This window comes from Aulonocara stuartgranti, assembly GCF_965226115.1.
Source record: "Aulonocara stuartgranti genome assembly, chromosome: 23".
Lineage (NCBI taxonomy): Eukaryota > Metazoa > Chordata > Actinopteri > Cichliformes > Cichlidae > Aulonocara > Aulonocara stuartgranti.
The window spans coordinates 7,170,654-7,197,170 of NC_138958.1; the positions used below are offsets into that span (position 1 = coordinate 7,170,654).

At 40.9% G+C, this 26,517-nt stretch overlaps 1 protein-coding gene across 1 annotated transcript; it reads right to left on the reverse strand.

The window, feature by feature from the left end:
* Positions 1-19,830: 19,830 nt before the first annotated feature.
* prdx6 (peroxiredoxin 6) lies at positions 19,831-26,508 on the reverse strand. Its single transcript, XM_082524989.1, has 5 exons — positions 26,263-26,508; positions 24,157-24,313; positions 22,708-22,851; positions 20,820-20,966; positions 19,831-20,122 (listed from the first exon to the last, which is right to left on the reverse strand). Exons 1-5 carry the CDS (start codon positions 26,352-26,354, stop codon positions 19,997-19,999), a joined length of 666 nt encoding a protein of 221 aa, XP_082381115.1. The 5' UTR covers positions 26,355-26,508; the 3' UTR covers positions 19,831-19,996.
* Between the last annotated feature and the right edge of the window lie 9 nt (positions 26,509-26,517).

The window sequence follows — 26,517 nt, forward strand, 5'->3', positions numbered from 1 at the left end:
TAGGCTTCCTTCCCAGAACAGTGAGACCTTTTTAAAGAAAACAGAGCTGAGCAGCACCTTGGAAATCCCACCACCTTTCTCATTAAAGATGAGGATGAAGACGAAGTTGATTTTCCTGATTCAATTTAAGCCCATGAAACTGGACCTTAGCCACAGCACTTCAAGAAAGGGATGAAAGAGAGACAGCTGGAGAGAGAGGAGGGGTGCTTAAGTGAGCCATGATGGCTCTGTTAAATTACTTTTCTTCAGTCCTGATTTCAGGATATACAGGTTACTGTGTGGGGAGCATGTTTTTAACATCTGTGCATGTGGTAGGCCAGTGGGTCAGTCACGGCTTTAGTGTGACGCAGTCAATAAAAACACTGAAAAAATATTTTTGTCCTTTTAATATACTGTTTGGTACATACTGAAATTTTGGCAATCTGATTAGTAAATCTGCAAAACACAGAAAAAGAAAGCTAGGCGATAATCGCAGTTATATGCTTTATGCTAACTGCGACTCTAATGCAGCTAAACTGTCTTTCATTTGAATGCGGGACAGTTTAGCTGCATTCAAATGTCAGTTTGACTTTAAGTTGACAAGTCAAGAGGTAATGTGAAGAGGATGACCTTAAATTTAGAGATAAAGACAGACACATTCGCGTGTGTGGCTGTACCCTGCACGTGCACATCCAAGCACGTGCATGTGGTTGAGAACGACATAATGACCCACCAGCAAAACTGCACGCCACGCAAATGACAGACCTACACAGATAAAGACTGTTCTTATGTTCATGTAATTCAAACAATAATCTACTGTGGGCTCACTGATATCCTGCCAAGCTGGGTATCTTCTCTGTAATCACAGTTGTCACGTTTGGACAGAAGAAGAGAGCAGAGATTCCTGTTCTCTACCAGGCTCCTGCTTTCTTTAAATCTTGTATTAATGCCCTTATAACAAGAATACTTAGTCTGTAGATCTGTGACGCTTGGGTTAAATATATAAAATTGTCACGTATCTAAACATATACATATAATGTGGGATTCAGCTGGCCCCAACTTCATCCTGGCTACATTCAGAAGGCTAGAAGAATCATTTTGGGAAAGTGCAGAGTTTTACAGATTTCAGGTGGATAGTTAAAATCCTCCTCTAACATATGTGAGTGTCCACTCTACAGTACATTTGTCTCTGTCAGCAGGCCTTCAGCAACAGTGAGGATCAAACCCATAAAGTAACAATCCAGGAAACCAAGCTTGCTCAAACTGACCAAAGTCTACAGTGTCTACTGGCAGAGGAAATCAGTAAAAATGTTTTTCTAGGGAGATATTTTTGTCCCGCTTTGGAAAAACGACAGTTGAAAAAGGGAGAAAATGAATCATGGGCAATAGAGAATTATGCAAAGGTGGAGTTTAAAAAAAGACTGTTTCTCCTTAAAACATTAGTAGTACAGATGAGTGTTCAAAATACCCACTGGGCAGTTATGCCTCCTGTTTTTTTTCTGGACCAGGCGCTACTATCTGGTTTTTATGAATCACATGTGGCATCTGCTTACTGAAATAGGCTCTTACTTACCGAACTAAAAAGGGATATGGCTACTGTATTCTCAATAAGATTAACAGTGAACATTAATATGAGTCAAAATAAAGTTAAATTGAACAGAAAATGACAATTAAATCTTGCTTAACCTAATCTTTGTTGTTACATTATCTTAAACTTAAGAGCCAATTAAACCAATGGCTGACTGTAGTTCCCCTCGGAATATGGTTTTCTATCTAGACCGAAAGTGTGTTTTCACAACGTTAATCTGAGACTTTTTGGTCTCATCTCATACCACCAGCTGTGTTTTTGTTGTCTTTCCCTAAGTTTCTGTCTTTCTCTTCATATCAGAACAACTGTTGACAGGGTCTTTCAAACATTTTGAAGATTGCTTTTTCTTTAGACTCTTTCACTATTGTTCACTCTGAGTTGAACTGTCAAAGTCTTTATGTCCACACAATGCATGTGTAGACTATATTTAAGCCTTCAAATGCTATAAAGAGTCCAGCAGCACTTCATTCTATGGTCCAGATTGTAATGTGTGTGTGTTGTATGAAATAATCAATTGTGTGACTAATTGAGTATATTAAGCAGATGTCCACCCGTGATTTAAACCTATGGTCGACAACTGCATATCTGCTGGAAAAATCATCCTCTTCACACACCCCCACACCCTTAACTTTAAACTCCACACACATCCCCTACAGTCTCTCTGGGGAGCTACTGCAGGCAGCCTGGCTCCAGTGTTCTTCACTATGACCCAGGGGGTCTGCACATACCCAAACTGTGATTCCCTCCTGGGGGCACAGGTACACTAATCGTCCTGGAATCACTGGAAGAAGAAGGTCATGTGTGGTCATAAACACGGTACAAACACGTTTAATGAGTCCCAGTAAATCCTGTATCTTGGCTGACATTCTGCATTGTTTGGTGGAAATTTATTCAGGGAAGTTATTGTGGAAAATGTCTGTCTCCCAACGTTTTCACTCATTATCCACAAGCACTCTCTCTGCCTCTCTTAAATCTTTTCCTAAATGTGACCTTCAGTAAAAAAAAAGAACTTTGTCTGAACTCAGAAGGGAATTGAAGTTATGTAAAAAAAATAAATAATAATAATAATAAAGATTGCATTTCTTACATTGCTAATGCAACAAAAGGTCACAAAACCAGCAGTCTCTCATTTTGATGCATTTCAATTAAAATCTGCCTGCATAGAATCCTTTAACACTTGATCTTTTTTTTTTTTAAAAAGAGGGTTTTTTATGTACAGTTTGTGTAGCATTTCATAAACTAAACAAAGGACATCTTAACAGTCTTAAGATACTCGATCACACTTCAACTGGCATTGCCAGTTATTTTATTCTTGCTGACGTTATGGCTTTAGGAATTCACCTCCACCATGTTCGACTACCTTTAGTAGCCATAACTCAAAATGATTTTCTGTATGATTGGCTCTGTATCAGTCTCTCTTTCGATGATGCATCAATTCATGGGGGTTTGTTGACATTTGTTTATGCAGAACTCTCTTGAAGTCTCTTGAAGTCTGGACTTTGACTGGGCCATTGCATCACTTTGACAGGTCAGACAGGTCTCACATTTGATTCTTGAATAGTGTAGCATGCAGAGAGTTCATAGTTGACTCAGTGACTGCGAGACAACCAGGTCATGTGGCTGTCAAGCAAGCCCTAATACACTAATACTAATACACTGTAATAACTGGCACACTGACATGTTATGCATCATTCACACTCTAATGAGCACAACTTGGGGTTCAGTATTTTGCCCAAGAATACTTTGGCATGCACACTGGAGCAGCCAGGGATTGAACCTGAAACCTCCTACTTAGTAGATGATCTGCTCTACCTCTACTGAGCTACAACCAGACCAATAATAATAATACTACTAATGCAGATAATTCATAATTATGATTGGTAACTACTTTATCAATGCAGTGATTATCATTCTCTTTTGCAGACTTCTGTTTTTGCCTCACTGTGACTGATTCATTTGTGAAATCCCCTTTTAGAGACCCACAGGCCACTTAGAGCCTGTTGACCTCTGACCTCTGGGAGGGGTTAAGTATGGGAATGAGAGGGTCACTGAGAATTCAAGGGTTAATTGTCGTTCTTCTTAGAAGCAATCACCAACATCTCCCACACTTGATACCCTCCCACTGCCTCCAAGCAGACACACACATATATTTGACAGCTACAACAGCAGCTCGGCTTTCTGTCCTCTGCAGTGTCTCCTCGTATCCTAGCCTGCAGGCAAACAGTTCCCCTTTCTGTGGACAGATAGATGTTCTTCTTGTTTCCTGCTACATATTTAGCATACCAAAGGGAGCTAGAAGGTCAAGCCTTGCCAAGGCCTCTCCCCTAAGGACTTTGTCTGGACTCTACCCAAGGGATCCAAATACACAACCCCACCACAGTTTCAGACATGGAGCCCCTGTTTTGTCTGGATACATCAGGGACCATCTTCTAGTCTGATATAGCTGAAAGTTTTGGCCTCTGTAGATAGTTTACTCATTGATAACAACACTGAAGTGGGTCTCACAACTGTGTTTGTCATGTGGGGAGCATTTTTACTGGAATTATCTAAAAAATCATATCAGATCAAAAGAACATCCATCTGTCTACAGAAAGGGGAACTGTTTGCCTGCAGGCCAGGATACGAGGAGACACTGCAGAGGACAGAAATCCGAGCTGCTGTTGTAGCTGTCAAATATATGTGTAATAGCTGTGACTATTACAGCAGCCATCCAAAATGCTCACATTTCAGTTTTACTGAGAGAATTTTCTAATATTCCATTAGTCTGTTACTTATCAGTAGGCACTTAGAAATAATTTGCAGTAACTGTGTATGCACACTGCAGTTTATGGATGCAGCTTACTACCATTAGCTGATAACATCACTCCACCATCTCATCCAATCACGGTCACTTCTGGCTCCAAGAAAATACTCCCAAATAATGCTATTATGGGTGGGTAATGTCAAGGTGGTTACATTCATCTTTTATGTTCCTTTTATGGTTACATCCCAGGACACTTCGGAATGATACTGGAAAATGTAACATTAGTTGGAGTGGAATTTTCTTTTTTTTTTTAAATAATTCTTAATTCTTTTATCAATTATCGTATATCAATTTATTCCAGCTGTTCATATGAAGGACACTGGCACATGTGTGTGAAGAGTAACAGGCATGTGTGTGGTCATGTGAAGCAAAATAGATCTGATTAGTGGACTGGATGGAGCGCAGCAGGGTAAGAGGGTGAGATGCAAAGACAGAGGAAAGCCAGGTTGGAATGGAAGGGTAATTGGCTAGGATGAAAAATGAGAGTCCTTGACCTTTTGTTACCTCCAGGGATTGCTGATAGCATGAGAGCCCATCCCATTGCCCCATCTCTATGCCACTCCCTCACCCATAAAGATCTTTAACTACAGGGATGGAGGACAGGAGGGATAGAGGTAAAAACAGCCGGAGAAGCTTGAGGGTGGGGGGGAGGTTCTTGGCCGTTCTGGGGTGTGGTGGTGATCTTTTATTGTGTGTGTGTGTGTGTGTGTGTGTGTGTGTGTGTGTGTGTGTGTGTGTGTGTGTGTGTGTACATCAGGGTCTCAGCTGTCTTTGCCTCCATTAGTCCCTAATAGGGCTGTCACTCTGGGCTTTTAACTCTGCTTGTTAGCATGGCAGACAACCAGCAAACTCGCTGCTGATGGCTTTCTGTTCACCCGCTTCCAGTTCCACAGATGTCTCCATTAGAATTCCTATCAATCCAGGTCAATGCCCTTCATGTATAAATAAGAGCGTGTATGCATTATGAGGCCTACCTGAACTCCAACACCTGGAAAGATTCTCAACAGTGCTGCTTTCTTTAGAGCAGATCAGCAACTACTTCATAATCTGATGTGCAGTACAGTTTAGCAGGAATTCCCCAGCGCCCTCAGTGTGACCTGCTGGGTCTGTGCACAGCATGGTGACAGGTGTGTCCGTTAATTAAAGCTCTGAGGTAATAACAGGGCGGCAATTGAAGCCTGGCTGTAAAGAACAGAGGCCCAGGGGATGGAGAGTTACTGGCACGAGTTTACCTGTAGACTGAAAAATCCTCTTTGTTGAAGAATGGTGAAGTCTGGTGAACAAAAAGGTATACTGATTTTGAATTTGAAGTTTTCAGTAGAGTCAAGTTAAATTTATGCATGTTGTTTTGGAAACTGCTGCTCAAGGTCGGCCTCAAATGTCCACTCTACTTAAAAGAAGTACATTTTGCGCTTTAGGGTGTCACAGCAAGTGAAACAAGAGACATAGCCGTCAGTGTCAGGGAGCTAAGTGAGTAAATAGTTTGGGCTAGTTAGTCAGAAAAAGTGATCAAGGAAGGGTTTCAGAGAAAGGATTCAACTCAAGAGAGCAAGCAGCTGTGAGGAGGTGCAGTTTGTCCTTGTTAAACTCACAGCCATATGGCTGGCATCTGAGCTGGTTTTGGAGGTGATTTTTATGGCTGCTTTTATAACCTGGCAGGCTCACACCGCTCCAATGAGAAAGTGCCTGCCTACCTGCCAGTACACGACCATTCAGCTGATGGAGAGGAATAAACGTGAATAATGTGCTGAACTTTATTCTACATTTGGTATATTAAAAAGCACCGAGATTCTTGGTCTTGAAAAAAGATTAGTGAGGATAATTAGGAAATACTTTTAGTGGCTGCTCACATGTCCTTACCCTTTTGTCTTTGCTTTTCTTTGTTACATTACTTTGTCCCCTGCTCTATCCATCATCCATCCCTTCAGGCCCTTTACGCCTATTAAAGGCTCCCAGTGAAATGTGTCCATTTGAAATGAAAACAAACAGTGCTAATTTCAGTCGTCCCCCCCCCCCCCCCCCCCCCCCATTCTCTAACCTGATGGGTGTGCTACAATAGCTGTGTGTGCACTGAAGACCTCTCTGAAAGTGTCTCTGTGAAGTAGGATTGGATCACAATTTAAGTTTCACCAACCAGCAAAGAAAATATTTTACCCTCCACTTGTTCTCCGTCACATGTATCCCATTACTTGGCCATTGCAATCAGCGATAAATGCTTAACAAACAATTATGCTTGATACTAAAAACAGTGTGATTACTGCATTTTTCTTTAGATCTGCACATGCTTATCTGTGCACAGAAACAATTTTTTACTGTTACATTGCTACATGGTTTTCTTCTTTGTTAAACAGTTAAAGAAGCTCAATTAATTCTAAGAAAAACCATGGTATGGGAACCTGCCCTCAATCAGACTCACACACATGCATTATATCTGCCACGAAACTAATTGCGATTCATCTTTTCCCACAAAGTTCATTAGGTTCTGCTGCCGTTGTTGTTTGACTTGCCAAGCCTTTCCACCAAATTGCATTTCTCAGGCATTTCTTTCAGCGTTTGAACTTGAAATATGAGGGAGATCAGGTTTCTACTGAGGAGAATTACTGAGTGCGTGTGTTTGTGTGTGTGGCTGACTGGCGGTTTCTCGTCTGCTGAGAGACTCCTGTGCGGACCAACAGATGCTCCACACACAAGCAGAGAGAAGGGGTTAAGCTTTTGCACTCAAAAATCTACTTTTACTGTAGATGTTTAACGTAGCTTCTTGTTGTTCTCAGTTTGATACATCTGGTATCAAACTAAAACGGTAATGAAAGACTGCATACTTTGCCAAAGCAAACAACCCTTCTGGCTCATTTTATTATCAAGAACATTATCTGGATCTGCACCAACGGTTTATGGTCTTTTCCTTTAGCTATATGCTCCTCCTCATCGAGTTATAAGATTTCCAGCTCAGTAATTTTTAAGTAATCTTGCTGACAGCCGAAAAAACAACAAATAAACTTCTGTCTTCCAATGTGCAGTGGAAAATAACTGTTGAAATAAACAACAGTTTAAAGCATCCTTTAAATTTCTCTGAAGAGACAAAAAGCTTGCAACATATGAAATCATGAAACAACTTTATCTTCATGGATTCCATCATTTGATTCTTATAGTCTGTGGGTTTTATTGAATTAATACAATTTATGGCACAAACTGTTTATCTCTAGAACTAACTATTCATTCCGTATGGCAATATTCACTAATGTTTCCACCTGCATGGAAATTCTATTCAAATTTGTGCTAAAATAATTTTGCATTATATTCAAACACACTATGTAAACAAATAACTTCACATTGATCTGAATGAGAAAGCTGAAACATTTTAGATGTGTCAGAGGTAAAAGGCCAATCCTCCACTGTACACGGTACAGTCTAAGATAAACTTTAGATCCTTCGTGAAGATATCGGTCAGAATTGATCATCAGATTTCCATCCACCAACCTGGCAGCAAAGATGCGCTTGAGATCAAAGTGAAACTCACACTGACGCACATGTTGGCTGGGGAGGTGATTCAGAAGACTGATCGTTTATCTCTGTGTTCAGGTAACCACATCTGTGGGTGCTGTATTCATGTTTACATCACAATGATAGAGTCTCAACTAACCACACTGCTTCACTCCTCTCTCTCTCTCTCTCTCTCTTTCATCGTGACATTGTGTTGTGGAGGACTCATGGATCACGGCCAGAAAGCAGTTCCCCCTCTCCTCCACCCTCCCCTCGCCTCCTTGCTCTCACATCAAACCTGACCTTCAGAAACTAACTGCAGGCCCACTTCAAGCTTGTGTTGCGGTTTTGGCAAATGGCAAAAAGAGGCAATGTAGGAGGGAGATGGTGATAGGAACGCAACAATTACATTGGAGGAGAAAAGATGGTTAAAAAGATTTGATTTGACATTATTCATGCAGCTATGTGGAGGCAGAGAAAAGGATAGTGGAGGGGAACTGAAAAGAAGGGTGGTACAAAGCTGAAATCTGAACTGCTGTCAAAGTATTGTAAGAGTAACTGCTCCGCCTGCAGCTGTCCTGGTAATCTTTCCCACAGCACTCCCCCCCCCCCTCCACATCTGTCCTCATTCCTCCTCTCCTCTCCTCTGATGAGGATCCGATCACCAAAACAAAGGAGCATTCTTGGTGCTATAGGAAACCTGGCCACACACTAACATAATCTAAAAGTGGGTTTTCCAAAGAAAGAGAGAGACAAAGTTGAAACGACTCCCGAGCTGATGCACTTGTGTTTAAATGGAGGAGAAAGGAGGGGACGTTAAATGGAAAATGGCTGTGTGCCAAGTGGCAAAGTGCCCTTTCAGCTGTCTGCTTGTTTTATACCGACTCCTCCATCACAAACATTGCCGAGGACAAGCTTTGGTTTATGTGTGCGCGCGTGCAAGCGTACCTGCAATAACTTGTTCTGTTTACCACCCACTGTAAAAGGCCTTGTTTCGCAGACAGTTCAGACGTGTCTGTTTTGGACTGGGGACAGAGAGACATGTAATTTAGAGTGCAGCCTTATTTCCTGTCAAAGACTCATAAAGACAGATGATAGCACACTCGTGAACGTGTGCCTGTCACAGACCTCTTGACAAATATGCTACTATGTGTGTGTGCGTGCCTGTAAGTGCGCTGATCAGTCAAACTCCTCTCTTCCCTGCATGCATTCAAAGAAATGTATTGTCTGCTCTTATCTGTGCATCAGTGCAGAAGGAGGAGAGGAGGAGGAGCTGCAAGGGTGTAGTTAACCCTCCTCCCCCATCCCCCCATCCCTACCCTGCTTTTGAGCTGTGAGATATATTCACCTTTTAGCGCTGACAAAACAACATATAGTGCATGCTACTGAATGATGAATGTTGCTATTGATGGCGAAACTGGTGTCCTCTCAGTCTTTGAGACGACTTCAATTAACAAGGCAGAAAATTAAAGATGGAAAAGCAAAGACAAAAATATTATACATATGAATGTTTCCTTACAGAGGGGCTGAATGAGCATACAAAATGTGGACATTATATATATGACCATCATTGTCAGCAGCTCCCAAACTAGGTGACTACATATAAAATGTTTTGAAGAAATATGTTAAACCACATTCATAACAATACAAAATCGTTCACAATGAAGCCAATGTTCCCTTAAGCCAGTACTATTGACGAACGGTCTTCATAAGACCCTTCATGTTGCTCTTTTCCATATCTTGGCATTTATAAGGAAAATGTAACAACATCCAACCACAGTGTATGTAAAAGGTGAACAAAGCATCAACTTTTGGCATTCCTGATTTTTAGAGAAACTTCACAGATCCTGGTGAGTCTAAATGAGAAACTGAGGGATGCTGAATGCTAATACAATAGCAATGTGTGGATTACAAGGTAGCCAGGCTCTAAGAATACCCGGCTTTCATTTTTATTTCATGCTACATGAAATTTAAGAGGCGTTATGTTGAATTAAATAAGACATGAATCTACAAAATCTGAAGATAATCTGATTAGCAAAACAGTCACAGAAGCTATAAAAGTGAGCGGCAGGGACATTTTTTTCCACAGGCGTCTATATAGTTCAAGGATCAAATAAGTTAGCCCCTTGTCTACCATTGAAATCATAATTTCTATATGGTCTGTGCATGGAATAAATATAAAATATGTATTTAGAATATGTGTTTACTAATAGTGTCAAAGAATGCTAATCCACGTAGCCTTTATCGTGGTACCGCTAGCGCAGCCTTCTGGGCAAATAATGGGGAGTTTATTCCTGTTTTGTGGTGAAAGGAGCCACTGGTTGCTTTGTCTTGCTGCTTTGTCTCTAATTCAGAAAATGTTTTATAGCCCTTGTCAGCATGGTGGACTTGCAGCCTTGCATGTCTCCTCATGCAGGATCAACAACATACACTATTAATAAGGGGAACCATTACAAGCAATGTTTCAGAGCAGAACTGAATGAATAAATGAATGCAGTTACACTGCAAGCAGGAAAATTTAAAAATGGTTAAAAATGTCTAAAAATCTGTGAACTCATCAACATCCTCCAAATTCTTTTAAAAGTCTCCTTCATTCATTGACAGTCAGTGAATGAATATTGATTTCATTTATTATACTTGATTATACCTGAAATTGACTTGCTATTGGAAAAATATAATTACTGCATTAACGTTGTCAAGTAGAGCAACTTATATTAAGACATCCAAAAAGCACAAGTGCATAAAAAACTACTTAACCTCAGTATGAGGGTACTTGTGATTAGTTAACTTCCATAAGTGTTTAAATGTTAAGTAGTTTGAGTTGGCAAACTTGAGTCTCTCAGTACAGTATGGTAGCATTGGTATATAAAACCATTCACTCTGGTACAGTATAAGTATTGTTTCTGCTTAGTTCCCAGCAGAGTAGTAACAACAGTGAATGCAATAAAACAAAGACCTCTCTTTAAAAAGGTCTCTGTTTGCTGTTAAATCCTAGAACAGATCTGGAGGCTTTGCCCAGTATATTCTGTAAATGGTATCAAGTGGGTTTTAGCTGCTATTTTGTTAAGTTAAGATAAGAAACATGCTCAAAATTCCCCAGCATCCAGTATACCCCACTGTGCCTGATTGTCTGTGTCCTGACATGAGAAAGCCTGGCTGGGTACAGGCCAGCTGGAGCAGCGTTGAGCTCCTCTGAGAACCTGAGTTACAAAGACTCACTGTGCTGGAGTGGCACAGAAAACCTCTCCCTGGCAGCAGCTCTGAGGGTTAACCAATGCTGGGCAACACTTAAAAAGTGATTTTCTGTCTGCCTTTCACCTCCACGCTCTTTGCTCTGCTTTCTTACTGGCATCAGCTTTTCTGTCTGTCCCTGTCAATCGGTTCTCTCCGGTTCTCTTCAGGTGGATCCATTTAGCAGGTTGAATGACTCATCCCGTCTTTCTCTTTCCGTCCGTCAACTTTCTCTTTCCTTTCCTGTCTCTTTCTTTTTCATTTGTCTCTGGCTCTCTGTGTAAGTGTGATTGGTTATTTATCCAGCAGCCACTACATGTGATTAGTTTCGAAATAGCTTGCCCTTTTGTCCGTTACTCCATCAGCAGCATTGTTTTTTCAAAAAAGAGTCAGAGTGATTATCCTGCCCTGTTTTTATAAGTGTTTTATACATAATCCCTTGACAACAAGACTGTGATGTCATCACCGTGAGAATTTTAGACCAAGATCAGGCTCACTGAGCTTGAAACATGGCACTAATCCCACTGTAAGTGGCCTAAAATCCAGTCCAGGTGACAACTGAGCAGACGGAGAAAGTAAGGCTGCGGGGAAATCCCTTTCTATTTGGAGATCTGAATTCCCCACCCTCCCACCCGCTCTTCCCCGTCCTGCTGCCGTTACCTTGAACTTAAGCTGTTTACAAAAAATCCCCACCAAAAAAAACTGTCAAAGAGCCAAAGCCCTACCTGAGACAAGGTAGTACACTAGTCTGTCTTTCATTGCCATAGCTACAGAAGTTTTAATCACATTGCCGTTTTGTGGAAAAACACATGTAACCCCAAAAGTTATCTGCAACATTTAACAGGATTTCCAATTTTTCAGATATTTTTGTTTTGTCATTCAGGAGTTAAACGGAAAGCCAAAGAATGTCTTGGACTGAGCTTTGGGTGTAATCCCTTGATCCCTGCTGGTTACTGCAGTGCTCCTGTCCTAAACACGCTAATGCAAATACTACACCGTATCAAGAATAAGACTAAGACCTTTGAGAGAGCCATAAATACCCACTGGTTATTCAAATAAGTCACATTTTATTTTCTGCAATCCAAGAACAAACAGCAAATATTTGACTTTCAGTTTTTGTTCAGCATCAGATAAGCTCAGATCCTACAACAGGTGGGGACTCTCAGCTTTACTACCCTGAAGGTGAGCAAAGACCTGATCAAAGAGATGAGCAAAGGTGACCAAAGAGAAGAGTCATTTTACTGCTAATGGCATGTAGGTTTGTCAAAAGCTTAGCTCTTTTAAGTGTTAATATTTAAAGTCATTATGGTTTGACTGCTTATTTACTTTCCTGCCAAGAGTTAGATGGGAGCAGCTATCCCAGCACAGTAGTAGAGGAATCCAGTCATGTACGTTTCTTCTTCTTCTTCTTCTTCTTCTTCTTCTTCTTCTTCTTCTTCTTCTTCCTCCAGCTGTTCCCTTTAGGGGTTGTCCTTAGTTCCCTCCTCTGTCACACCTTGAGCATCTTTAAAGTTCATTAATTGACAAATTCTAAACAATTTTATTTCTACAAAAACAACAATTTGCCACTTTTTGGAGTCTCTTGGCCAAAAACCATGCTCTTCCAAATATCTTAGCTGGATGAATCGCAAACAACCAGAATAAACAAAATTGCAAGAATAAAGAAAATATATTATTAATTTTGCCCAGACTGCTGAAAATGAAGTGTTTTGCTTAAAATCTCTCGCGGATCTAAATTTGTTGTAGGTCTGGTTCCTCGTGTCAGCAGGTAATAATGTAAAACCTAATCAAGTGTTGGCTATAACACACATGTGTATATTAGTTTGCAAAGTTCACTTGGTCAGGTGACAAGTTTGTATTCAGCGGCACCCTCAGGTGAACTATACCCACATTCATATGGACTTCAGTAAAGGGCAGCTCCTGACCTGTGACCCCTATAAAGGTTTGGGGTAAGCTAGAGGGGATGAGTAGCTGACTTAGTTGACCTGTTTAGCATGTTTAGAGCTAAGGTTGACCTCAGAATCATGGCCACTGGGTCAGTCCAAGGTGTGAAGCCAATGACCCGACATCTAAGCTGTTACTCCTTTGTCTTTTTGCTTCCAGTACAGAAACCCAAGCAAGAAATCGAAGTCACACCAGCTTATTCTCCCTTCCCTGTTTCCACCTTCTCAAATCCCCGGGCCAACCTATGTAAATAAACGTGTGTACACGCGGTCGACTCACCTCTACTCCCCACCATCTCCTACTTAAATAAACATATGGGGGGAAGTGAGGGGTTAATAAGGCCAAGTTTAGGGAGAAGAAGAAGAACGGGGGGAGCGATGGAGGCATGGAAGGAGGGGTGGAAGGTGAGGGAGACCCAGGGGAGCTCATTATACTAAGTCAAAGTGCACACGCACACACACACATTCTGATGCACACCTCCAAACTTTTTTAACACACACACGGAGACTTGTTACTCTCCATGTGTAACATATGCTGGCTTAAAGCCCCATTAACACACAAGTTTTATAAGCGCACTTACTGAAAGCAGTAACCCAAAAACCTTACTGTTTGCTGGTGAGGTGAAGCCCACAAGTGACAAAATAACAGTAACTTTCAAGGATATTAAACTGAGTGTAGCAATGATCTTAGTGTTTTTTTCTCTCTCTCTCTAGAGTTTAAGATAACATTTTCTTCAGGAGCAGGCAGGTATATATGTGTTGCACTACAAATATATTTTGTTTTTTAGCTTTTCTCTGAATCTCTCCAGCTTGGCACTGTTTATTTACAAGTGCTTGTTTTATGATCATCGCTTTAATTGATAGTTAACTATGGCTCTGCACTCCCACTGTTGGATGAACATAAACAAGTGCTAAAGAAAAACACGTGTTACCCTCTCTCAGCTCTGTGTGTGTGTGCATGCACATGACCTGGGGTGTGAGAGCCAGGAAAGCCAGACTGGTTTCATTATGCTCCAAACTAGCCCATTACAGTTCAGGGAGAATCGTCCAAACCTTTAAAAAGTTTCTATGGCATTACCATCTCAACTTCAACTTTCCCCACTCTCTTCTTGTTCCTCACCTCTGCCTCCACTTTCCTCCCCCTCTCTGTCCACCACATGACACACACACAAACGTGCAAATTGCCACGCACGCAAGCTCACGTGCGTGCAAACACACACACACACACACACACACACACACACACAAATGTGCAAACTGCCACGCACACAAGCTCACGTGCATGCAAACACACACACACACATAGAGGAACGTGGCATTCATTCTCTTTTCCCCCAGCGATAAAGTTTCACAGCCACCTTCTCTCTGCCCTCTCAGATTGACTGCCCTCTGCTTAAACATAAATAAACTGGTGGAAAAGTTTTATTTTCATCAAATATTCTTATTGCTGGAGCATTTTGGGCTCCTCACTTTCATTCCCTGTGATGTTCAATTCAGGTTTCTGCGAAAGGGCGACAACAACAGGAGGACTCGCTCTGTCAGAGCCTGGTTAGTGGTCAGTTTTTAACTAGGTCAAGGTGATTTTATCACAGTGGATTCACAGTGGTTCTCAGACTCTAACCCCCAAATAGAAATGTAACAGCTTTTATAGTTTTAGGTCTTTCTATAGTTTAATACTGATAATTAAACTTCAGGACCTGAAGTGGGAGCCCACCATCACCTCCGTCATCAAGAAAGCCCAGCAGAGGATGTACTTCCTGAGGCAGCTGAAGAAATTCAACCTGCCAACACGGACGATGATGCAGTTCTACACCGCAATCATCGAGTCCATCCTCACCTCCTCCATCACCGTGTGGTACGCTGGAGCCACTATCAGGGACAAACAGAGACTGCAGCGTGTTGTGCGCTCTGCTGAGAAGGTGATTGGCTGCAGACTCCCATCTTTGCAGGACCTGTACACCTCCAGGACACTGGGGCGTGCAGCTCGGATCTCAGCTGACCCTTCTCACCCTGGACACAGTCTGTTTGACCTGCTACCCTCAGGCAGGAGGCTCCGGTCCATTCGTACCAGAACCTCTCGCCATAAGAACAGTTTCTTCCCCTCTGCTGTTGGACACATGAACAATAACCATATGACTGTTCCCACCACTAACACATGACCCTACGCTGTGTCACTGCATCATTCCATGTTTGGCACTGATCACCACCTGCACTCATGTATATATCTATCTACGTAGCACTTTTAATTCTTATTCTCATGTATATATCTCATGTATATCTCATGCACATATCTTTCTACGTAGCACTTTTAATTCTTATTCCTACTTTTATTTTTTCATGTCTATTTAAGTGCTATTTATGACACTATGTTTGCACTGAAGCACCGCAGCAATTTCCTAATGTTGTAAACCTGCTCAACATTTGGCAATAAACCCCCTTTCTGATTCTGATTCTGATTCTGATAATGGTGAAATTCATAGACTCCATAAGAAGGATGGATGCTCCCACCAAGTCACCACACTAAACTTTAGAAAGATGACTGTCACCATCTTGCTAAAGTTGTTTTTTAGTTATCAGAAGAAACTTGTCTTTGGATTTGGTGCATCACAAAGATGTGCCTGCTAATCAGTGCCAAGTTACATACAGATAAATACTATGATTTCACTCACCAAAACTAACACTGACACCACACACATGGTTGAGAGAAGCAGTTTGGGGACTCCATTTAACTGAGTATAGGCCCTAATTATACAAAATTAAGCTGCAACAGAATTTAAACCTCTTCAGTTGTAATGAATGGGGGAAAATGTCAACCAAACCAAATCCATTTCTTCTACAAGGCTGGAAATATGTGTATTTGCTGCTCTAAAGTTAGGCATTTTACCACGGGAGTCCATAGGGGTTAACTCCCCTTTTTAGTTAGCCTTAAAATAACTATTGGAGGAACTACCATGTTCACCCTTCCATGTTTGCTTTATTTTTCAGGCCCAGTTGCCACCTGGCAGCCTTACCCGATTTTGCATTAAGCCAAAAAGGAGCTGAGCAAACAAACTGTGTGCTTTTGCCAACAGATTTGACATCAGTTTCTTCATCTAACTCTAACCAACAAATGAGTATGTTTCAGAAAAGTCCAAACTACTCATTTAGGAGAGAAGTAGGAGAAACTGCACTTTCAATAATTACAGTGCAGATGTCTCTGTTGCAAAGCATTTTAATGACTCAAAGAGGTCTAGCACATCTGCGTTGTATGGCAGGGCTGGTGGTCTGTGATTCTTATTGGGTTGTGTTTGATTTCTCATCTTAATGTGCCCTGCATTATGATCGTGCACACATACACATCGCACACTCTATTATATGAGCCATTTACCGTGTCGCCATGATAAAGCTCTTGGCGCTCTGCTGAAGCTGTTTTAAAGCCCAGACACCCTTAGCCATTACTCAGGTGATATGCCAGCAGCCCGTGATCAATGTGTCTCTAATAGAGAGGATGAGGGAGGGCAAAAAGCGAGAGAAAGGCAGCAATATTGATAGAGAGAGGCAAAGATAAGCACATAGAGGGATTGCACTTTTACCTTCACATTTATCACCTTCTTCATTCAGAGCAATAGCCGGCCCTGACCTGTGCTGCAGTAATAGCCTGTCTGGATGCTGTATTTACGAGGTGTCATCAAAACAATTGCATTTATCTCGGTACCCAGATCATACACTTTCATCATTATGTCTTCACCTCTGTGTATGCAGGTGTGTGTGTGTGTCATGACCCATGCTTCAGCAGGAGTGAGGAAAGCTCAGGGGTGACTGTTGACTGTGATGCGGTTAATACTTCTTAAAGTTCAGCCAAATCCTGAGGTCATCACTCATGTGTCTGACCTTCAATCTGTTCACGTAGCTTATGTCCTATCAGTAAGTCTATCTACTTACTTGGGCGGTCGGTACACAGAAATGCCTTCGGGCTTTGCAGCAGTTTTCAGAATGTAAACACTGTGAATCATAAAGAGGATTGAAGAGCACTGTGATGGAAGAAGAAACAAAGTGAGGGCTTTGGCTGTGCAGTGTTATGTCTGTGCATGGGAAAGGGAAGCTGAAGAAGCGAAAACTTTGATAAGCCGGGTTGAGTGAAATGGGGGAGGTGCCATTGTGTGAGTGTGTGTTAGACTGGTTTAACGTGTGTGGGAGATGTGGAGAGCGGAGCGGGTGAGAGTGCCAGGCGATGTAGGGTGGAGAGAGAGCGGGGGCGCGTCTGGAAAGTATCAAACCTCAGCTTTGCATATGTGTGAGTGCACGTGCATATGTGGTGCGTTGTGGAGCCCCTCTGGTCTCTGGCTTGTTAACCTGCAGGTCACGGGCAGCTTCAGGTGATGAAGTCAATGCCTGGCACACAAGACGAGAATAATGAGCTCTTCCAGAAAAAGCACATGTTCGTGAATAAGAATACATACATACATACATGTGTTCGGGTGTTTTTAATGCTCTTTACATCGAAGTGCTGTTTTCACATTTAGGAAATCGTGCTTACTTGTCAACCGATTCCCCTCTTGTGGCTAAATAGCAACATACACAGCAACCAACTGGCTGTAGATTCATATGTAACCTGCAACATATTTTGACTTACAGTATGATTTTGGCATACCAGGTGCATGCATAAAGCTTATCTCCATTCTATTTAAATCACTTCTCCAGAAAACCCTCATCTGAAGCATCTGAGAGGAAAACATCTTATTTTCTGAGATGGACTGAAGGCCACTCCTTTTAGAGCAGCCTGTATTTCTTTGATCATGGGTATTGTGTGTGTGTGTGTGCTCATTCTACAGAAAGAAAGAGGCCAGCAGCTGGTATTGTGTGTGTTACCCCGTGAGACCTGGTTGGGGCTGGTGTTGTATTACATGTACTGGTGTTGCTGAGGCGAGGTGGGGTGAGTTGGTTCGATAGCCAAGAAGTGAGGGGTGATAGATGAACATGGTGATGCAGGGTGAGTGGTGAGGGGGTGGATACTGGCCAATTATGCCCAGACATCCAAAGCCGTTCTCATGCTCTGGCACTGGCTATTGTAGTCTGGAATTTGAGAAATCCATTTGATCAGCACGGTGTGTCTGTGTGGGTGTTATTTTGGATGGCTCCTGAGGACAAAACAGCCATCAGACAAGGAAAAGAGAGAACAGACAGAGGAGACACAGTGCAAGGCTTACCTGATGAATACACGAACCTTCAACACACATTTGAAAGCTTAGGCCACGGCCTAAGACTCAACATTTTCATCAGTAAGACTGCAGCACTACATGTTTGGAAAACTGCAAACTATATCCAATCTTTTAGAAAAAAAATGTTGTCCAGGCGATGGAAAAGAAAAAAGAACAACATTCCAGTTCACATTGTGTGGATGACAAGGGTGGAAAGGAGGAGCACTCTGAGATATTTTATCTGCCCCTGCACTATTTTGCACCTCTGCACTCAAAGGGAATCCCATCTTTTCTCTTTGACCTCAGCATTCCTCAGACTGAGAGTGAATGCAAGGTCAGAGCATGTGTGTGTATGTGTGTGAGAGACACAAGTGCTCACCTTCAGACTACTTAAGGTAATTAATTCGATCCTCAGCCATGCAGTTTTGATGGTTGAATAACCCAAAGAGAAAACCTACACCTGGGTTTAATGTCTCAGTTAAGGTCGTCCTGCTGAGATGATTTTTCTGCAGCTGAAAGTTCGAGTCCTTCATCGGTCTCTGGAAGTTTGTGATGCTTTATAGATTTACGAACACATGACTATGTGTCTTTGAAATGAATAATAAAGGGGGGGGGGTTCAGCTATACAAAACTGGAATTATTCATTTCCTTTCTCTGGCTTTTCACTACACAGGGTGCATCCTGCACAGGCCACCCATCTGTTGCAGGGCTAACAGAGAGACAGCAACTCACACTTGCATTCAGATCTATGGGCAATTTAGAATCACCAGTTAACCTAACCCATTTAATTCTGTGTCTTTGGAGTATTGGAGGAAGCCAGAGTGCACAGGGACAACCCATGCAAACTCTACACAGAAATGCTCCAGCCAGATGGTGAAGTCCAACTCAGGACCTTGCTGTGAGGCAACAGTGCTAATTACGCCGTCACCACACCTCTACATGGAGTGTAGGGAGGGGCGGGTAGCTCTTTGGAAGTACTGCTAAAAACCTGAAACTCTGAAAAGTGAAGTGCCTCAATCCCACATCTTTTAATGTTACTCTTTGTGGCTGGAAATCACAAATCCATTATCTAGCAAGGTTTCTGCTTCATAATTCTAAATGTGGTGTTATGAACTAAAGTACAATCAGATAAATAGTAAAAGATTTAGCTTAATTAAAAACATATTCCAGTAGCATAATGCTCATTGGTACATTAAAGACATAATTATGCATAATCTGCAAGCTGAGGCAGCGCAACGAAAACAGAAAAGCGTGAGAAGGTTTTGAAAGTCTGCATATTATGAGAAATACAACATTACTGAAAGTAGAGCTCACCTTTACTACCAGTGTCCTCTATCATCTTTTTAATGTGTGAAAATACAAGTAGTCATTTCATTACATGTGGTACCACTCCCTATCACTGCAGTTGTTGAGAACAAGTTGGTTCTTTTGCCAATAGCTCAGCGAGGATTCCATTTAACACATACTGCCACCTACTGACAGAAAGCACTACTGCAGCAAAGGCAGCATGGTAATATTTCCATGCCAGGTTGTAGGAGGACACCTAGTGGCAAATTACACATGAGGACCTTGTTTAAAACTGTTGAAAAATTGTACAAAAAGGGAAAGGCTCAGAAAGCACAAAACAAATGTGAAAAATGTGTTTATTTGGGGATAAGTAGTTTGGGGATAAGGCATTTCTGCTTCAGTGTTGGAAATATTGCATGACTGAAAATACAAGTCACCTAACTGGGTACGTGCACCGATTTATGTGAATTATTAACCAAAGATTTCCAGGTCAAAGAGGAATGTGATTTCAGATGTGGGTGTAGCGCAGGTATTTCTTTCCAGAAGGCACTTCTTCAGTTGTCACACCATTAGGAAACAGAGACGCAGCTTCAGCATCTGAGAGCGAGGGAATGACCATGACTTTGTCACCGGGCTGAAAAACATGTAAGGGTATTTTAGACACAGGGTATACGCCTTTACTATTTCATCATACGACATTCCCCCAATAAACCACTTTTTAGGAATAAACCTAAAATGTTAAATGAAATTTAGGAGGCAGTTAGCCGACCTTAAAAATGGTTGGTGCTTCAGACCAAGAAAAGTTTAACACAAATTTAAAACTGACCCCCCAAAAAACAAGACGTAACATGCTATTGGTGGATTTTGAGTCAGCTAGCTTGGAAAGAACCATTCTGCATTCAGCCTTAGTGCTAGGCCAATTGTCTACTCACTGCAGGCCCATATTTAATAGAACTTAAAAGCACTTTATGAGTCTTTATTAGCAAAAAGTGAATATTTCCCAACTATTTAAATCATTTCTATAAAACACTAATGTTTTATAATATGACAGACTGCTATAGTCTTAGTTGGAGAAAAATTTCAATGGAAAAAATAATAATAAAATAAAATGAACAGGCTGGGTCCCAGGACGATATTTACCAGATACTGAATGTGAGTTTTTACATTTGTCATAATAACATTATTTGCTATTTGCAGTCTAGTTCAATTATGCACACTTGGCATGGATAACTTATTAAGAGCTGCTGCTCAGTAGCTGCGCAGGTGGCGTTACATCAGTTCTTGTTCTCTGTTGATGACCTCGCTTGCTGACTGATGCCTTCACTACGTACCTTCCAGTCAACTGGTGTGGCAACCTTCTTCTGTGCAGTCAGCTGCAGAGAGTCAATAACTCTGAGCAGCTCATCAAAGTTTCTTCCTGTAGTTGCAGGGTATAGGATGGACAACTTCAGCTTCTTGTCAGGGCCGATCACAAACACCTAAAGTGGAACGAGATAACACTCCTTAACCACAACACTCTGGATATACTCTGTGTTTTAGATTTAAAAAAATTCAATATGTCCAAAAATGCTAAAACAGTAAAAAGGGTTTCCTTGCTAACTGAATTAAAATAATTAAATAACTGGCCACCTTGTTAGGTATGTCTGAAGTTCAATGAAGAAGAAAAGGGGATTTAAGTGAACATTGTTGTTTTTGCCATGTGGGCTCTCTGAGCATTTCAGAAAATGTTGAGAATGTTTAAAAAAAGAAAAAAAAGAAAAACATTTTTAAAAACTGTGAGCAGTAGTTCTCTGTGTGAAAAGTGCCTTGTTGATGCCACAGGTCATCAACAATGACACACCAGTCAGGTTAGAACAGGACACTGAGGCTAGGGCTGTTCGATATAACAATATATATCGGATGACCATATAAAAACGTCTATCGTTTCATTTTACGCTATCGTTTGTTTCGTGGTGTCGCAAAATAAACTGTTTACGGCAATATTTTTTCATCATTTTGATGGCTATATTAATTTCTTAAAGTTCTCTCTTTCTCTTATATTTAATATAACCACACTACGGAAGGACAAGCGTGGTTAGCAACAACGACAGTAACAGCATCGCGTGTCCGCTTGTTTATGTTCCACATAAACCTTTCACAATAAAGCTCAAGATCCTGTTGAGACTTTTCAAAATAAACTGAATCACGTGAAAGAGCAGATTATTTACGGATGAGAATTAAAAAAGAGCCGCCAGGTGCTAAAAAAAATAAACCTTAGACTCAAACGTTAGAACAGGCTTTTCCTCGCAGCACGCTGTGTAATAATTACTCACAAAGAAAACGGCGGCCTTTACAACTTATGTCTAAAAATGTATAGTTTCATGCATCGGTTAATTAAAACACTCGACTCCAGCTACATGACGCGCAGCTGGAAACACTTCCCACAAGACGAGCTGCCTGAGATTCACAGAATTTACAGAAAATGTTACATTTTTGTGATTTATATCGTTATTAGACGATAGAATTCTTATATCGGGATATGAGATTTTGGTCATATCGCACAGCCCTAACTGAGGCTACAGTTCACACACCAAAACAGGACAACAAAAAGGAAAGACAATACTGGATCTGATAAATCTAAATTTCGGCAGTGAGATTTGGATAGTATGGTCAACTTTGACATTTGTGTCATGTCACAAAGCTCAAATGATCTCAAACTGGTTTCTTGAACATGAAAATGAGTTCACTATCCACCAATGACTCATTGCTATCCACCAATGGCCCTCTCAGTCACCAGATCTCAAACCAATGAAGCACCTTCAGGATGTGGTGGAATGGGAGCATCGCGTCATAAATGTGCAGCTGACAAATCTACAGCAACTGTGTAATGCGATCGTGTCAACACGGGCCAAAAACCTCTGAGGAATGTTTCCAGCACCTTATTGAATCTGAACATTGCCCGGGACTAGCAAGGTGTGGCTAACAGAGTGGCCAGCAAGTGTACATTTCTGTTTAACTGTAAAAATCAATACTTTTTTCAAGTATTAACTACCAGGTATGGTGGGTAATTAAAACAGCAAGTATAAAGCCAAAACATTTCACAAGCATGCAAGTCAGTGCAGATCTTATTGCAAAATAAAAATATGCATCTAATTGTTGTCTGTTCTTTCACAATTATAGTGCTATTTTTTGTTTTACTTTTATTTATTGAAGAAAATAAAAAGTGAATGGGTTTCTCACACAGCGAGCCGTGAGGGGCATGCCATCTTTGTCTTTCTCATCTGGGTCCAGCATACCCATCAGGACTGACAGCTCCCTCTTGTCATCAGCGATGATGGGGAAAGGCAGGTCAGTATCAGCGTTTTTGCTAACAGCCATCACATCCTGTTCAGAGACAAGAGATACAGTCAGCTTTTAAATGGTTGTTAGTTCACATTTCATCCTCTGTTAATAATTGTGTCCCTCCTGGCAGCCATCTCTCCACTATTGCAGCACAGGTTTGATGAGTGATCACAGATCCTCGGCATGTAATCTTTAACTACTGGATAAGGAACAGCAGCATGTTTTATAAAGGCCATAAGTATATTCGCCTGTAGTACTATCATTGTTAATTTGAAGAATAAACGTGGTAGAAGTAGAAGAAGAAAAAGAATCCATAATAGTTTAACTTTCTTTGACAAACAAAATACATTAAAAATAGTTTACATTGGTAAAAAAAAGTTTAAATGATATGTAGAATTATATATTTAAGTCAAAATTAAATCTGTATTTTTATAAAGTAAAAAGGTAAAACCACAGCTGGTGACCAAAGTGCTCTACTGTATTATACTCTATTATAAATACTTAATACTCCAGATTATTTTAAGTAGAAGATTTCACAGATTTAAAGAAAAAGAAAAAGCAGCACAGCTCTGATCCACTCAGAGAAACATTTTGTAGACTATTATAAAAGTTTGGTGCTTTTTGCTTGACCAGGATCAGCTATGATTCCTTACACTCAAAGTAATGTACAAATAACAGCTGTAGTAAAGTCCACATTAAAAAAGTGTGATAACAATAATAATAATATACACTACAACAGAAACAAGAAAAACAAGAAAGAGACAATAATTAAGTAAGTAATCATTATAATAAACATTATTTCTTCCTCAGTGTATTTTACACTTAATATCATTTTCATACTTTAGTTCCAGTTGAAGGTTGTAAATTTACTTTCATATTCCTTCTTTCTTGCCATGCAAAACTATTTCATTACACCCCTTGCTGGTTTTGAAAATAACTACCATTTAGTGCTTCTGATGAGGTGCATGTTTCTATATACTATTTGCAGCACTTAACCTACTGTATGTGCTTCTTACTGGAAACTTAACTCGAGTTGGGACTTGAAGGCTAAATTACTTAATTACTCTTAGACCAGACATGTAGGAGCACTAAAGTTAAGATAAACAGGGTTTTTCTCCCAACGGAGCAGACAGAACCAGATCTTCCCAGTCCACGGACATGAGACAATTATTATCTCTGGAAATGTGAAGAAATTAAGCTTAGGATAGATTGTATAACCTGATAATACCAGGTTGAGTTTGAAGATAATGGTCAATATCTCAATAATATGTACTTTTCAGCAAGGGTGTCCTGAAGAACTTAAAGAAAAAAAAGTTCTTATACAGTTTGTACTTGTGCATTCCTAACCTTGCTCCAGCTGTTGTGATCAGCAACACTGTCAATGGACAAGGCAATCATCTTTACGCCTCGTTTCTTGAACTCATTGCTGATGTTGGCAGCACGGGCGAGCTCAGTGGTGCATACAGGAGTGAAGTCCCTCGGGTGGGAGAACAGGATACCCCATCTGCAGGGGAAAAGAGATGTTGTTCCAACTCAACAAGGCCTCTGTTTGGAGCATCAATTAAAAGTAAAAATAAAATGTTAAAATAAAAAGTTTCAATGTGTTCGATCATCTTTATAACAGTCATTATGTGCAATTCAAATCTTTATAGACAGGGTGTGTTACAAAAATCAAGTTACAAGTTCAAGGTAACCACAAGCTGAAGAGACTTGTAAAACAATAAGCAAGTTTTCATGCTTTCACCACCTTGTGCTTCCAACATGCTTTACAAACTGATACTGAGAAATATTCTGAAAGAAAAAGATAATTAAAGAGTAGGAGCCGAAACAAAAGAAAAAAAAGAAAAAAAAAGGAGGATGAAATAGCAGAGAAAGGGGAACAAAAGGAGGAGAGTAATTTCCAAACACAGGCTAAAGCAACAAGTATCTGTGAGTATGACAGAGAGAACAAGACTTTAAATCCACTAAGGAGTTACCTGTTGGTCTTTTTAAAGTAGCTTTGGAATCATGTGAGTTTGGGGTCTGCCATGACTTCGATGGATTTGCCCTTCAGTCTGTTGTGACCCCTCATCACATGGTTTAGAAGCATTATGATCAGCTGATTATTGGGTGACTAAACCAGTTTGGGTTTTTTGTTTGCTTCTTTGATGTTTTTGGCTAAATATCCTACGACTACCAGGCTTCAAATGAGGCTGAACAAAGTTTGTTCACCTCTTGGGATTAGAATTTGAACTGGTAGGGAAAAAAAAAAAATCCAAATGAGGGGGGAAAGGCACAAGGAAAAGCTTGAAACGGTTTGAACAGATGGCTGCCTCACACAGTCCAACATTTCCGAGGAGGGAAAAATAAGGAAGTTATTATGCAGTCACCAAAACTGGGTGGTGTTCTCATGTTGATGAAAGCTGGAATTATCTGATCCAGTTATACTTTTGATAACGCAATGTGTGCCAAAACTTTAGGATAGCAGAATGACTGTTTTCATTCTTTTTTTCCCCAAATACTCTGCTTTCTCTGGCAAAAACTGCAAGGCGTTTGATTTGTAGGGATATAAAACTGCATATAGGAGAAGCCTGAATTTTGAATGGTTTGCCATAAATCATTGCAAATTATTTTCTTGGGTATTTACAAATCAGCTAACAACTACATGTTTCAGTTTTTCCGAAGGAAAGAAAAACACCCCAGATATTTAAGTAGTGTTGAAAAGTGTTCCTGTTTAAAGCACATCGTTTCCCCCACTCTTCTCTCCTCCCCATAAAAAACGATGTGCTTTAAACAGGAACACTTTTCAACACTACTTAAATATCTGGGGTGTTTTTCAAAGGACGTTGCATCATGTTATTGGGACACCTCACAGCAAAATGTGCATTTCCACATTTCACCTCGAGCTGTGTGTGGGGGTGTGTTAAATATTATACATGCACACAGTGCTCTTTTTTTCTCTGCTCTTTTAACCAATCGAGCCTATTATTGTTGGATGTTTGAAGGATGTGTGCACTGCCAAGTTCAACAATAGGCACACAACAAGGAGTGCAATTAAACCTAAGTGGAGAACAGACTAGAGGGAAAACAAACAGCCACGCACACAACCGTTTCACATAGTTTACACCTCCAGTATCTAATGAACTGCTTCTTGTAGTCGATTTTATTGTCTAACAGTTTACCTGTTAACAGCGTGTAGTTAAGACTGTTAACTAAGTTTTTTGTTTGTGTAGTTGACAAACTACAAGTGTCTCTAAACCAATAGGTCACGCTTGTGTAACGCCGTCTATGTCAGCCGCCATAACTGGCGAGTAAGATCTGGGAAAAATCTGCTAAAGCTTTTAATCGAGAGGAATCGCGAAGGGATGGTAACTGACTGAGCACGCAATAAGCTGCACTGTTGCAGCATTATTACCAAAACCCACTTAAAACAAGTTACAGTGCGACGTCTGTATGCTGCAAGATGACACTCACGAGTTGCCCAGGAAGTCGTGAAACTTGATCCTGCCGATGCTGGTGTCGGCCTCGAAATTTGGGAATTCGTCTCCCAACACAAGTCCAGGCATGTTCGACTCTCCTGTTCAGCTCAAACACCAGAGATAACGGACAGGAGCAAAATGCTGACCCCACTGCGCAATATGTCAATGGATCCGGATAGAGGCGGATCCATTCGGTCCAGCGTAGCTCACCGACCAACCAGAGAAGAGTCCTAAAACACGTGGGTTTTTT